The sequence below is a fragment of the Homalodisca vitripennis genome, chromosome 4 (genome assembly GCF_021130785.1).
Source record: "Homalodisca vitripennis isolate AUS2020 chromosome 4, UT_GWSS_2.1, whole genome shotgun sequence".
Classification (NCBI taxonomy): Eukaryota; Metazoa; Arthropoda; class Insecta; order Hemiptera; family Cicadellidae; genus Homalodisca; species Homalodisca vitripennis.
Window position 1 is genome coordinate 93,048,876 of NC_060210.1, and position 13,877 is coordinate 93,062,752.

The window sequence follows — 13,877 nt, forward strand, 5'->3', positions numbered from 1 at the left end:
GCAATACATCAATGCGAAGAATGTTTAACTGTTTAACTGATTTTGCTTCCTTTGACTTGTAAATACAGTACAAGTGGTAATTGGGTAATGTTTACTGTGTTTACCATAGTAAAATATTATCATTTCAGTACTGTTTATTTTGGCTAATACTCTACTTAATTACATGACATTTTCCAGTTTTTAATATAGATATACCTTTTACAATTTTACCACAGTACCCAACAAATGAGGCTTACCTTCTATTTCTAATGTCTTTTTTTGTTTATTCTGTACAGGTGGTAGAGGTAAAGATGGACATTAGTATAATAGTTAATAATACACGAACATCAGAAACTGTTTTGGTAAATTCTATACTTAAATGTTTACCGATTCTGGGAATACTTAATACATGTTCCTTTCAAATATTGGAGGAAATATGATGTTTTCAATTGTTGTATCATACACAAATAACATTTTTCGGAACAATACAAAAATTGTTAATTTATTTTAAACTTTTCTTTAAATAATTTAATTTAAAATTAATGTATAAGTATACTTTTAGTACAAATCTGAATTATTTCCTGATATTACAGTAACTGAGCTAAATTGAACTAATATTGCAGTGCTGGCTACTAGCCACTCCCATTAAGCTGTTCACAATCAGATTGACTACTGTGTACTGATAACATTATTTATTATTTCACACTGTCTGTGCCAACAGTTTAGTTAGAAAAGAAACTATAGGTTCAATTATCATGGCAATATCACACTAAAACGCACACAAATATAAGTTAACAAAAACATTGCAGCAACTATGTGTTTGTGTTATTCGTTAAGAATACAAACACGTAGCTGTAAACATGTACCTGGTCTCCGGCACCCACTGAGTCTTCGGAGCGATTGACGTGCACGCCAGCGGCTATGTTAGGCGATTGTTCGTCCAATACAAGCATGACAGCACACGTCTTGTAATCAAAACCTGCAGCCAAACCAATGATTCCAGAGTTGCACGTGCTCTCAACTCTTAGAAGCTCAAGAAACCCGTGCAACTCAAGCAATCCTTTCCAGGATTATATTCTTTTCTTTCAAAAATCCCAGTCAGGATTATTAGTACATGCAAGTAAATTATAGTTAGCTAAGTAGTTCAGGGTTCTAATGTGTTTAATCTGAAACAATTGCTCAAGTTAAAGTATACCATGATATTGGAGATTTTTTCTCATTTATGGTCACAATAAAATGAAGGCTTGTAAAAAAGCCTAGATGAATAAAACTGTTTTAATACTGACACGACTTCCATATCTGGTAACCATAAATAACTCCTTAAAAGCTGGAACATTTTACTAGTATTAAGATTTAATTTTCTATTGAAGCTTCCACGAAGACGTTGAAACATCAAAATCCAATTCTTAGAAATATAATGTTTATTTGTTAAATTCCCCTCAATTCTTAACACTACAATCTACCACAGCTCTATCCACAGAGCACATGCCTGATCCTGTAAAAGCGTAACTGTAAAGCACAATTAATAGAGACGATACAACTCCCTGCCGGACAATGACAATGAGCCCGACATGCTGTCTATACCTGATCACCGGCCCCTAACATCTCTTCATCCCGGTCCCTGTGTATTCCACTGGCGATGTTGGGTGACTGATTATCCATTGCGACAAGGATATTGCAAGTGTTGAAGTCAAACCCTAGTCCAAGAAATTACATCAAAACTCAGTGCCTTCAATAATTCTTTTTTAAACTACCTACTTTCGCCTACATAAATACTTAAAAATTAGTTTTAAGAATTAAATGGAAGAAAAACATTTTTCCCTTCAATTAACCATCTTAAAATGAAAGTCCAGGTATCTTAAAACAAGTAACATTAAACAATTAGTAATAAAACTAGGTCCAAAATTGTCAACATGTACACAAATATACACTGATTTTATAACAAATTCATTATTCATCATTCAGCATTATTTACATCAAAACAAAAAAATTACCAGCTAAGAAATAAAATTGCTGAGTCATAAAATCAATCAGCATTATTCATGATTTAAACAGATAAGTTAGTTAGTCTGCAAGAGTGGGTCCAGTAAGTGCCCAGAGGATAGTGAATTAAGGATAATCAGCAATTTCATTTATCAAAATTTTAAAAAACTTTTCTTTAACACCTGTATTTACTAGTCCCAAACTTAAAAACTGAATAAAATTGCAACCTTTTAACCATTTTGTTAGTTACTGATTTTCAAATTTGTTTTAGACTAGAGAATTACCACTCTGGGTTACTTTCAAAATTGGCATGTCTGTTAGAAAACACGCTATGATCATATTCTAGGTTTGTCGCGAGATTTACAAAAATATAATTTAACTGCATTGGATAAATAAATTATTGAATCCTAAGTTAAACTTCCGCTTTGTTGAGAAAGTATTTCAACTGAATTTATTATTAATCATGGAGTGATTTTAAATTTCAATCTAGACTTTAATGTATAAAACAAAACAAAAAACAGTTCACTTCAGATAATTATTATTTTCAGATTCTCGGATTCAATTCAAAAAATAGGATTCGAGGTTTTTTAAATAAGTTTTTTTTTACAGAAAGGTAATTCTTTAACCATCAGATTTTCAACAGTATAATATATATTAAGCTTAAAATTGCCTTTATTTATCCGTACCATAGTACTACAATACTTTTAATTCATTAAATATCCATGTACAAAGAAATAGTTTTAACAATTCTTGACTTCAGCTGAGTTCTTGAAGTGTAAGTTATTTAAGACATGTCTTGAAGGGTGGCCATTGTGTATATTAGTGCTTCTAATCAAGGTAACTTGTGATCACACAATTTAAATGAGATTTATATACTGATTTGAAGTATAAAATATTGATATTAACTACATTAACACGTTCAGTGCGGGTCCCACGGATCCGCGTGGTAAGCGGCGGCGTAGCAGTGCGCGCCACGCGGATCCGCGGGGCGTTGCCATAGTCTCGACTATTGCTCAGTGTGAGCTCAGCTCTCGGCCGGGACGGTTCGTACTCGTTGAGCGTGGCGTGTGGTTCCGAGTTGACCTTGACTTGTACTTCGTTTCTGTTTCCCGCGTTTTTAGCATGTGCAAGTGATGCGTTCTTAGTGAGTTGTTTATTTATGTGTAGTGACATTGTACTATTGTATTATACAAGTTTTATATCGCATTTCACCATGTCTGCCAACCGTGCTACAGAAAATAGTGCTACTGACGATGAAGCATCAGATGTGGATAGTGAATCCAGTGGAAACACTGCTGTTGACAGTTCGGGTGGTGATAGTGAAGATATTGTAATAAACCCTTCATGGGCTAATAATACAAATGGACTAAGACAGATCCCTTTCACAGGAAACAATAGATTGCTAGTAGATGTACCAGGTAATGGTTCACCGATTGACTGGTTTTTTATGTTGATGGGAGTCTTTTACCCCCAAAGCAGCAAGCTCCTCTCATTACTCCGCCAAGATACCCAACCCACAAACTTGTACAAAATGAATAACGGGATAAAAAGGGTGACAGAAAACGTAAAGATTGTAGGGTATGCTACAAGAATGAAAAGAAAAGGAAGATGACAACATATACATGTTCTGTTTGTCCAGGTAAACCAGGACTTTGTGCTGTCAATTGTTTTGACATACATCACAGAGGCCAGCAGTAAAAGCCATGCCCTCAAGACCTTGTAAATATTGTATATAGTTTTATTTGTTTTTGTTTTGCACTATATAATGAAATAGTTTCAAAATGGATTGTTTTTACGGTAGCCACTCGCGTTATTAGACTTTTTAGCCGCGCTCTGTGCGACAAAACTCTTTTCCGCGTGCTGACCCCGCGGATCCGCGGGTCAATCTGTGACGTCATGTAATTCGCCATTTTGGATCACAGACGTTATTATCTGCCCATAAATCAGCCTCTGATAGCAAATGGTAAGTGTATTAATAAATATTAGACTTTAGGTTCTGGGGCAATTTACATGTATTTGCCATCAGCAGTCAACGTGTTAAAACAAAACTCATTCACAATAAATAACAAAGGGCTGTATATTTATCAGTTGACCACTATCTAACAGTTGAGATACCATGGTTATTACATTTTGTCCCCAGCTGTACATGTAAAAAAATGAGATGGGAGACCCAACGAATTATAATAATGGAAACGCGCTCTGGGCCAGAGAAACCGAGCCAAAATCCTGAGCTGCGTTCCGAGTCTGCAGGCGCTGGAAATGGGCAAGAACGCACTCCGCCCATATGGCAGGCATTATAGTAATGATCTAACATCACTTTAAAACGCCTACTAGACTTAATACAATTGTTATATACTACAATTTATTTATTAAAACAAATTTTAGTAGCTGCTTTTTACCGTGGATTTTTTATTTTTAGTTAAAAAACTGATTTATGTACAATATAAAAAATAACTAAAATGTTGACTTTTATTTTTCTTACAAAGTCGGAAACAAAGATTACAGGCATTAAAATATTTCCCAGATGAAAAAACAACTTTTTTATTTACAGTATTTTATTCAAAGTAAACTACATAATATTTACAAACATGACGCACTTAATCTACGTGTTAAAAAATAAAATTATTTTGAACAATTTTTTGCCTTATTCCTAAGTTGGATTTTTTTATAATGTCAAAAGTTTTCTGTTTTTTTTTCGATGTGATGAGATATTATTTTAAAAAATAATTTGGTCACAGTTTTAATTAAAAATAGCTCGTAGCTTCCAGTGAATTCGTCATTAGTTAAATGCCCCTTGATGAAAACACTACCAGTAAATTAGTTACAAACTTTCAATGTCAATTTAGAAGTGGTCGCATTTTTTTGAGATAACTAGAGCAAATAACAATATTTTAAATACATCATCACTTGATCTACATTGGCATGGAGTACAGAACTCGGTGAGTTCTTGCCCACTTTAAAGCGCCTGCAAATACATGGATACACCAGTAACGCACAGCTGTGTGCGACCGGAAAACACAACATGTGTCTTATGGGCAGTGCGTGTTCCAGTAGTATAGTTCGTTGGGGAGACCTATCATATACAGAAATTTTATAAGTAATATTTGTACTCTGACCATGGCATAACTGCCAAAACATGAAGGTATCAATTTACTTATTTTCTTAAAAAAATATAATAGCATAATGTACATTAATCTTGAAATATGTCTTGTTTATTTCTATAAAACTGTTGATTTCCTTAATTGTTACTACTGATATTTTGTTGATTTCTTTTATTTGTTAGTACTGATATTTAACATAACACTTTGAACTGTATAGAAGGCGTTTCAAACGGGTGACGAATATTTCAAGGATCAGTTCAGAGAATTTAAACAAAAAAACTATATAACATGGGTTAAGAAATGAAGCTAATATATCTTCTACCTGTATGGGGTTAGAACAGTTTTCTTCAAAAACAACTTAAGAAAGAGAATTAAACTTTGGTACATGCATTATAAATGGGGTTAATTACTTTTAATTGTATAAAGTGAAAAAATTTTTGCATTACACATTGTACATTTATATATTTTTTTAAATAGGTTTTTGTACGAAATTCCATTTTACATCCTACAATATAATAAAAAGTAGCAAACGAGTATGTAGAAAAAAAGTAAACATCATGATATGTAAACATAGTATATTCAAATTCTTCTATGGACACAATCCAAGTCTGAAACTGTCAAGTACAAAAACGAATAAAACACATGTAGAGTATTACAACTGCATATTTGTTTGTGCACTAGCACCAAAAAGGGTTTAACATGAATTAAATTGGCAAAAAATCTTAGTATTGTACCAATTGTGTACCAGATACTGTCAAAAGTTTATGAAACCCCAATAAAAATATTGTTGTCATCAATTCTTGGATTCACTAAAAACTAGCCAGACAGAACAGTCCCATCACTATAAAGTAAAAAAATACATCTCAAGTTAAATTTCACAAGTTTTAAATCTGAATACCTACTTTACACTTATACTTTACTACTTATATAAAAACAGCATGTCAACAATCAGAGGCCGATGACCCAATGTGCTAAGTTAATAAATCTACTGTTATAGCTAACTTGCAATTCTTATGTCTTATCTGATCTGTTTGAAAATTTTTTTATATTATTACATACCTTTAGAAGAATCATCATAGCCAATATGTTTTATTGTATCTCTAATTACTTTCTGGTAGTCTACCACTGCCTTGGAAGTTATCTCTCCACAGACCAGTACCATCCCAGTCTTGGTTACAGTTTCTACAATAGAACACCATAATGTCAGCTGCAAATTGTCTACTTTTCAGAACATCAACTTAACATTTAGCCTAGTGTATTCGTTAACTTTTCACAGCAGACATCAGACATCTATAACTAACACCAACAATGTTAAATTTATGAGAAAATAGTTTTAAAACATCTCTGGTTTTTTAACTAATAAAATCAGCTTTACAAATTTTAGATTTTGTGTACACCGCAAAGAGAAAGAAAATATGCACTTACTACTGTTCAGAGAGAAAAAAAGCATTTCATATTTCAGGACATTTTAAAAAAGGTATTAGCATATTAAAGAAACATTAAGTATGGTTTTAGGCACCACTTCATTGAAGCTGAGAATATAAAACTTCAAATGCTAGTAAAATTCTTTTTAACGATTTAAAAATATTAAATTGCATGCAATGACTTTTAAACCCAATTTCATTATTAAAAACAAACTAAAACAATAATACAATTATTGATTCAATACAAAAATAAAACCTTGAGCACAACATCTAAAAACTATGCTTTCTAACCAAAACCAACCTAATAGTTCTTGCATCAGCATCATAGTAAATTGTCTGGCAGCGAGGGTTAAAACGCAAACACGAGAAACTAATTCACAGAAAATAATCAATATGTATTCAGTATAAGGTGACAAATCTGCTTACCACATGCGACTTTAGCATCAGGATCTTGTTGTAAGTGTGCATCTAAAATTGCATCACTTATCTGATCACTACCATTTTATCTGAAACAATAAAAACTTTTGTTATCGCCACAAAACTTAATAAAATTGGATGTTACAAATTCTTAACTTTACTTAGGCAAATGACTTTTCAAACAATTTCAGCCTACAAATACATAAAAATAAAATGTCAATTACTGTTTACTGTTTTTACACACAATTAGTTAGCCTATTCCATAATTAAAAAATTGTTTCATCAGACCTTAACCCTCCTAATATAAAAAAGTCAAAATAGTAATGATCTTTTATGAAAAACATAAATATTTATATACATCATTTATAACAATTAGAACTAAATAACAATAAATTGAAAAGAAAACAGGAGAAAATAGACTGTAAATAGCAAAATTCACACGTTCGTATCTGAGCAACAAAAATCAATGAAAACACACTTTGCAGGAAACTACAGCTGATGAAAATTATGTAGAGCTAATGTTTGGTACAGAGTACAAGAACAATAAAAATAAAGAAAATCTAATGGGCTTTTGTACGGTATAGATTATAATGTGATTTTACCAATATTATTGTCAGAAAAAGAATTTTAAGAGATTACATTATTATAAGAGATTATGTTTATCATCAAAATCTTTTATGACATTTAATGAAAGTCCATTAAAAATTTGGATGATGGGTGCTTTGAGGGTTAATTTTTTTTCTTCCAATTTTTTGTCAAATAGCTTATAACATTTTAAACCAAGTTTTTATATAAGTTTCCATTTGTAAAGCACAAATACATAGTAATTTTACAAACTTTGTTACTTTAAACTTAAAAAAAAATAAACAATTAAGTGGAAAACCAATACCAAAACTGGATTACAATACATATTATAGTGAAAGATCCATACACATTTCAGACGTCCACAACACCAACAGAACAAAATAATGTACACTTTTCTGTTGTTACAACTGTTGTATTTTACTTAAGTGTTAAGTGTGTAAATATTGAGTTTTTAAGAACATCCACTAAAATGACCTAAAACCATTAAAATATTTATAATTATGTTAACTGTTATTATTAGCCTACCACGACTTATAGCAAGGAAATGTTAAGAAAATGTACACTTTTCTGTTGTTATAATTGTTGTATTCTACTTATTGTTTAAGTAAAGAGTTAAGGAATATCCACTACAATGACCTAAAACAATTAAAATATTTATAATAATGTTAACTGTTATTATTAACCTACCACAACTTATAGCAAGGAAATATTAATAAGTATGCACAAATTTATTTATTTATTTTTATTTATTTATTGTAATTAATAATGACCCAAATTTAACTCAATATCCGATTAACTTCAACAAATTAAGAGCCAAGAGAGAATCAGGCCGGTACATACATGATATTGAAATCAAAAGACCAAAGTGAGTCCCATCCATGCTCCTCTTTCTGTGTAACAACTCTTGATGGAAAGGTAAGCTACAGATTTGAAACTTTGTATATGTCTGTTGGCTAAAGGAAGAGCATACTTAATTTATGGGTCAAAAAGTCAAAGAGCAATCCACCTATCTGTACACTACCTCTTTCGATACGTTCTGAAGGGTCCTTACTCTGTTGTAATTTATTGACGTAAATAATATTAAAAAGGTTCTGCTCACCAGCAAAATCTTTAGAACATGTGGTGTGCACAGTACAGGTCATGATTAGTGTTTATTCTTTACAAAAATCAACTAACAATGTCCACAGCATCTTCCCAAGGACCATTTGCAATGAAGTTCTAGGCCACAGGTGTATTGAAATTACCATCTCCACTAAAAACACAAAATAATATGTAGCGGTTTTTAAACAGATTTTCTGCTGCTGTTTAAGTAAACATTTTTATTTTTTCACCACTTTTACAACTTTCCTCCTTTAAGCATCTCTTTTTCACACAAGTAGCTCTTCCAATCTTTTAGCCCTATTTTTAAAAGTTAAATTAGGTTTCTCCAATTGTTATTATAAAAAAATGCAAAAGTTAGCATAAGTTAAACGTACCTGTATCACAAAATAAGTGCACCACCCATCACACACACACGTTATATTTAAAACAATAATGCTGTACAGTAGATTATAATAAAAATAACATATGCGGCTACATTATAATAAGCGGCCACCACCACAATTGGATGATTATCGATTTTAAGTATCGAATAAGATATTTGACCTATAGATATTCATAATTAATCATTGCCAGCTCTCTTTAATTAGACTAGTGACATTACCAACTGTTGTTATTCCGTTTATGTAGGAGAATGTTAGTGACAACGACAAGAATAAGGCAAAGAAAAGATGTCTTATTTTTACTAGGCGAAGTTAGGGCTGGCTAAGAATCCCTCTCTAACACTTAACCTAGGGACCAACAGCTTAAAGGTGACTTCCGAACCACCCTCAATGGCTGGACAGGCGGACTGCTTGCAAGGACAGGATTGCTCAGCGGTCACCCATCCAAGCAGCAGCCACGCACGAAACTGGCCTCAGAAGTGAGTGACTGCCATTCATATACAGAATATGTATCGAAGAATTAAAATTATTGGTGTTGATCCATTCAAGCATTATTTAAATGGTATTATTAAACATGTCTACCCAGTGATGTAATACTTGGTACTACATGGCTCAAGAATACTTTAAATACAATTTAAAAACAAATTCATTCCTTTTACATGTGAAAATATAGCTTGACATCATTGTTCAACATTTATTAAAAGTAAAAACGTTTTTGGAAATAATTTTGAAATTAAAATCACGTGTTTTGTTATTGACTGAAGGCAACAAGAACAGTGTTGTACATGAAAAAATAAGGTAAGTAAATGTTATTGTTTTAAATATATTAATTATGTATTGTATTTTAATTTGTAAATCATTTTAATATTTACATACATATAAACATTCATTTCTAATAGGCTTATTAAAAACTTACCAAACCATATTGTTCTTCGAAATATCTGGTCCAACATATGGAATAGTGATGATTCCATAGCATTCGATAATCATGTGATTGTGTTGGTGGTCGCTTATTACACTGCAGCCACATAACTTCACTTTTAGTATTTTGTTTTACTTTCAAAGACCTATCTGTAATATTAGAATACTTACCTTTCCTGAATGGGTGGACATACAAACATGAAATTTCAGTAGTAATTATAGTTGATTCTCTTTATCTTCTATTATGTAATAGCCTACATGTTTTCTTCTTACAACTGATGGACTTTTACTTAACAAATTATAAACATAGCACTAATCTTAAGAATAAATCCACTAATTTCTAAATATAAAACAAATTTGACTCATTGATTGTTTAAATACAGCTTATATACAATATATTTTGGTGGAATGGCTGGACTGCATCAAGGCCTATTAAGATTTTTAAAATTCAGTAATAAGCTTAGGTATACCAAGGAGTGGTTTAGCGAACATCTGGATTGAAAAATGGGATAGGTTAAAAAAATTTAACTTAGGCCTTCCTTATTGAACCCTAGGCCTATTCCTACACTTATTTTTTTTGAAAGAAACGAGCAGAGAATCAATTATCTCAAAGATTTAGCCCTGTACACTACATCGCATATTAAATTCCAAAATGAAATTTGCAACAAATTTGTTTTGGTTAATAAGTAGGCCTAGGCTTTCCCAATCTAAAATGCACATACCAAAATTATAGAAGTTAATGCATTGTAGCCTATTGTACCACACAAAATACTAATACCATAAATTTTCAAATAAAACTATTATTAATCACCCATACAATATATTTGCAAAAATCAATTAAACTCAAGTCTACTAACAAATTTCCTGAAAACGGCCTTTATGAACAATTCACCAAACTAATTTTGTATAGGCCAAAACATAAAACCGAAAAAGAATATCCTTATTTGGTCATCTATGAAAAAACTAGGCGATGTTACAATTTCAGCCTATTTTAAGCTTCAAATAGAAATAGGTCGTTTCTAAATCGAACGTTATATCAGGCCAAGTAGAAACGTGGTTGTTAGGGCAACATGGTGGGCATCGCCTCATGCCGCCATTGATTTGCATTTGTTTAGCACTATTAAATTTAAGTTTAGTAAATTGAGAAATTTACCTGGATGTCCTTCTCCAACTGATTCCGACGTAAATAGGAAAGTATCTTCATCTGGAATTTCTGACTCCATGTGTCCGTTTTGGTAACCGTTGATGTACTGATGCGACGATTCCGGCATTGCACTGAACTTTAGATCGGAACAGAATGAACGACTCTCGTCGGATGCAACTGAGGAAAAGAGGCGGAGAGATGGTAAAGCACCTTTATTTATAACCTCGGTAAAGTCACGTGACTAGGCCAAGCGCACTACGATTGTATTTTCTCACAATATTCCAACCGAAAATCAGCCTTTGTCTAAAGTGTTGAACTGTTATTTTAAAATTGATCATTACTTACTACGTGTTATATACTAACACAAGTAAGTACCAATGTTGAATATCTAAATCCTTTATATCGAATCATGATAAAACTCCCCCACCACAATATAAGGCGTGTTTCAGTTGTTTGTTTATTAGCAATCAATACTTTTTGTACATATGACATTGACGTCACGCCAAAATTATAAACAGTGATTAATCATTATCATTTAACTACTACTGGTTCTCAGTTGCTAATCTATTATAGACGAGGCCTTTAATTTTAATATGAGTAATTTATCATATCCAGTACATTAGAACTATTTATTTAAACGGTGAGTAGTGAGTACGGAGTTATCCCTTTTTTCCATATATGTTTCACTACTCCAAAAAATATTACTACACTTTTAATTAAAACTATTATTTAGAAACTTCTTTGTTTACTGGAGAAGATTGCAACATTTAATGGACACTTAACTTCTAAAGAACAATGGCATCCAGTTAAATATTTCCTTCAAGTATTTTATTAAAGCGACCTAAAATATTTAAATCAATTTCTAACAGATCTCTCACATTCAATTTGACCACATTTCTTGTTCCAATATATATATATTTAATTTTTTCACCGTAAGCTTTAAACATTGTAAGCGGAGGAACAATAAAATAAACAGGCAAGAACCTAAAATTAAAGAAGATTATAATTACTGGTTTAGGAAAACACTAGGTTAATGCATGTGCTAATCTTGGTGATACAGAGTTGTATCTTAACTAGTGTAATAACTCTGATGAATTAAATTAATTCATGTACAGGGAAAACACTAATAAAATATTTTCTACACTAATATATAAAAAAATAATACTAAAATATAACGCCTTGTTTCCCCTGTAATTCGTACTCCGGTATATGTTTATCCTCAATATGCCACATAAAACTGACCATGTGAAAAGAATTCATCTATTGATTCCTACAATGCTACTATACCCCTTAGATATCTTGTGATACAGTTATTAGCAAAGCAGGCCTTTAGGGTTAACCACTTAAAGTTATAAAAAATAAAAATATTGGAAGTACTTGTCAGTTTGTTATAAATATACGTTTGAAAACAGTCCTAGTACCAGGAAGGACTCGTTTTCTTATAACTCTTGTTTGTTAGCGACATTACGTGCTTGGGTATAGATGCAAGTGTAAGTGTGTACGATATGTTTTTGTTACAATGTGCAGTTTATTTTTAGTAAATTATTTCTAGAAAATACATTTTGATCACTGAATGATGGCAAATGTCCAAAAACACCCTGTGTGTGTGTGTGTGTGTGTGTGTGTGTGTGTGTGTGTGTGTGTGTGTGTGTGTGTGTGTGTGTTTTCAAACTCTACGCAATTCATTAATTAGGTTTTAAAAATATTCTGAGAACATTTCAGCTCTCTAGCAATTGTTGAAACAAACTGGTGGAAATTTTGAAAAACAGTATTTTTAGTTTTGTAAAATTATTTACTGTCATATTCTCAGAAAATTTCAGTCAGAAAATTAGAACATAGCCTATTAAAAAACCTACAATTACAGTCCACAATTATTTGAACTGTAATCCATCCAAAGCGACACACTGACAACAGCGCTTAATAAATGAATCGCAAGCTCTTCCAAAGAAATTCTGCGGTATCCGGAGAAGTTCCTCTTCAATTGACTGTTTTAATTCCTCATCATTATTAAAACTACGAGTATAAACTTGTTCCTTTAAGTAACCCCATAGACAGAAATCACATACAGTTAAATCTGGGGATCGGGGTGGCGAATCTAAAAAAAAAACACTTCAACGACCAATCCAATCCAACGTCTATGAATGTTGTCATTTATTAATCGCTTGACAGGATTTGCAAAATGAGGAAGAGGACAATCTTCTTCTAAGATTGCTTGGCCCATTTCTGAAACCGTAAAATGAGGCAAGACTCGTTCATTTAAAACCTGTTCATACTTATTCCCAGTCGTTGCACTGTCTGAAATGTTGTAAGATAACACCCCATTACAACTGTGATGGGATGCTAGCTGCCCAAACAGTACTTCTTTTTGATTTGAGTACAGTCTGTTCAAGAATGTGTGGATTGCCGGTGTTGTTGTAATTACAATTATGCCTACATAATTTACAGCACCATTGTGGTAGAAAGAGAAATCGTCTGCCAAAAAATAATTTGAGTATGCCAATTAGGATCTAGATCATGAAAATGAATGATACGAAGAACAAAATTCCACTCTCCTGTCCGAATCATCTTCAAGAAGATTATGGACTAGGTGACTTTTGTAAAATTTAATTCTTCCTTAGTGGTTTTGGTTTACCAGGAGAGCGGAGCATTGATGTGCATACTAGTATTTATCTTTCCTCATTTGATCCTCTAGAGTACTTTTTTTATGACACTTCCAGCTTCTAAAAGATTTTCCCACTTAGTTATTGTTGGATTGCGAGGTGGTTCAACTCCTGAGTAGGCAACCTGAAATTGTCTAATTGTTTCTTTAACGTTGCCAAAAGCAATAGCCTACGCACAACAC

The 13,877-nt window shown here is 32.2% G+C and overlaps 1 protein-coding gene across 2 annotated transcripts; it reads right to left on the minus strand.

Annotated features, from left to right (window-relative positions):
- Nucleotides 1–1,534: 1,534 nt before the first annotated feature.
- LOC124359768 (S-adenosylmethionine synthase) lies at nt 1,535–11,407 on the minus strand. 2 transcript variants are annotated; one of them, XM_046812782.1, is made up of 5 exons: nt 11,041–11,407; nt 9,892–9,897; nt 6,914–6,981; nt 6,123–6,245; nt 1,535–1,676 (listed from the first exon to the last, which is right to left on the minus strand). In XM_046812782.1, the coding sequence occupies exons 1-5, from the start codon at nt 11,160–11,162 to the stop codon at nt 1,558–1,560; spliced, it is 438 nt and encodes a 145-aa protein (XP_046668738.1). In that variant the 5' UTR covers nt 11,163–11,407; the 3' UTR covers nt 1,535–1,557. The 2 variants fall into 2 exon arrangements, 1 of the variants encoding a protein (XP_046668738.1); XR_006922185.1 differs by lacking the exons at nt 1,535–1,676; nt 9,892–9,897 and having other exon boundaries at nt 6,122–6,245; nt 6,914–6,993; nt 11,045–11,382.
- Between the last annotated feature and the right edge of the window lie 2,470 nt (nt 11,408–13,877).

What these genes read in the sequence shown, in the direction of transcription:
- LOC124359768 (XM_046812782.1), bottom strand. Translation starts at nt 11,162, where the DNA reads ATGCCGGAATCGTCGCATCAGTACATCAACGGTTACCAAAACGGACAC. An exon ending in TGATGCTAAAGTCGCATGTG is followed by an intron (nt 6,246 to 6,913) that starts GTAAGCAGATTT and finishes GTTCTATTGTAG; the next exon opens with AAACTGTAACCAAGACTGGG. An exon ending in CTATGATGATTCTTCTAAAG is followed by an intron (nt 1,677 to 6,122) that starts GTATGTAATAAT and finishes TTCTTGGACTAG; the next exon opens with GGTTTGACTTCAACACTTGC.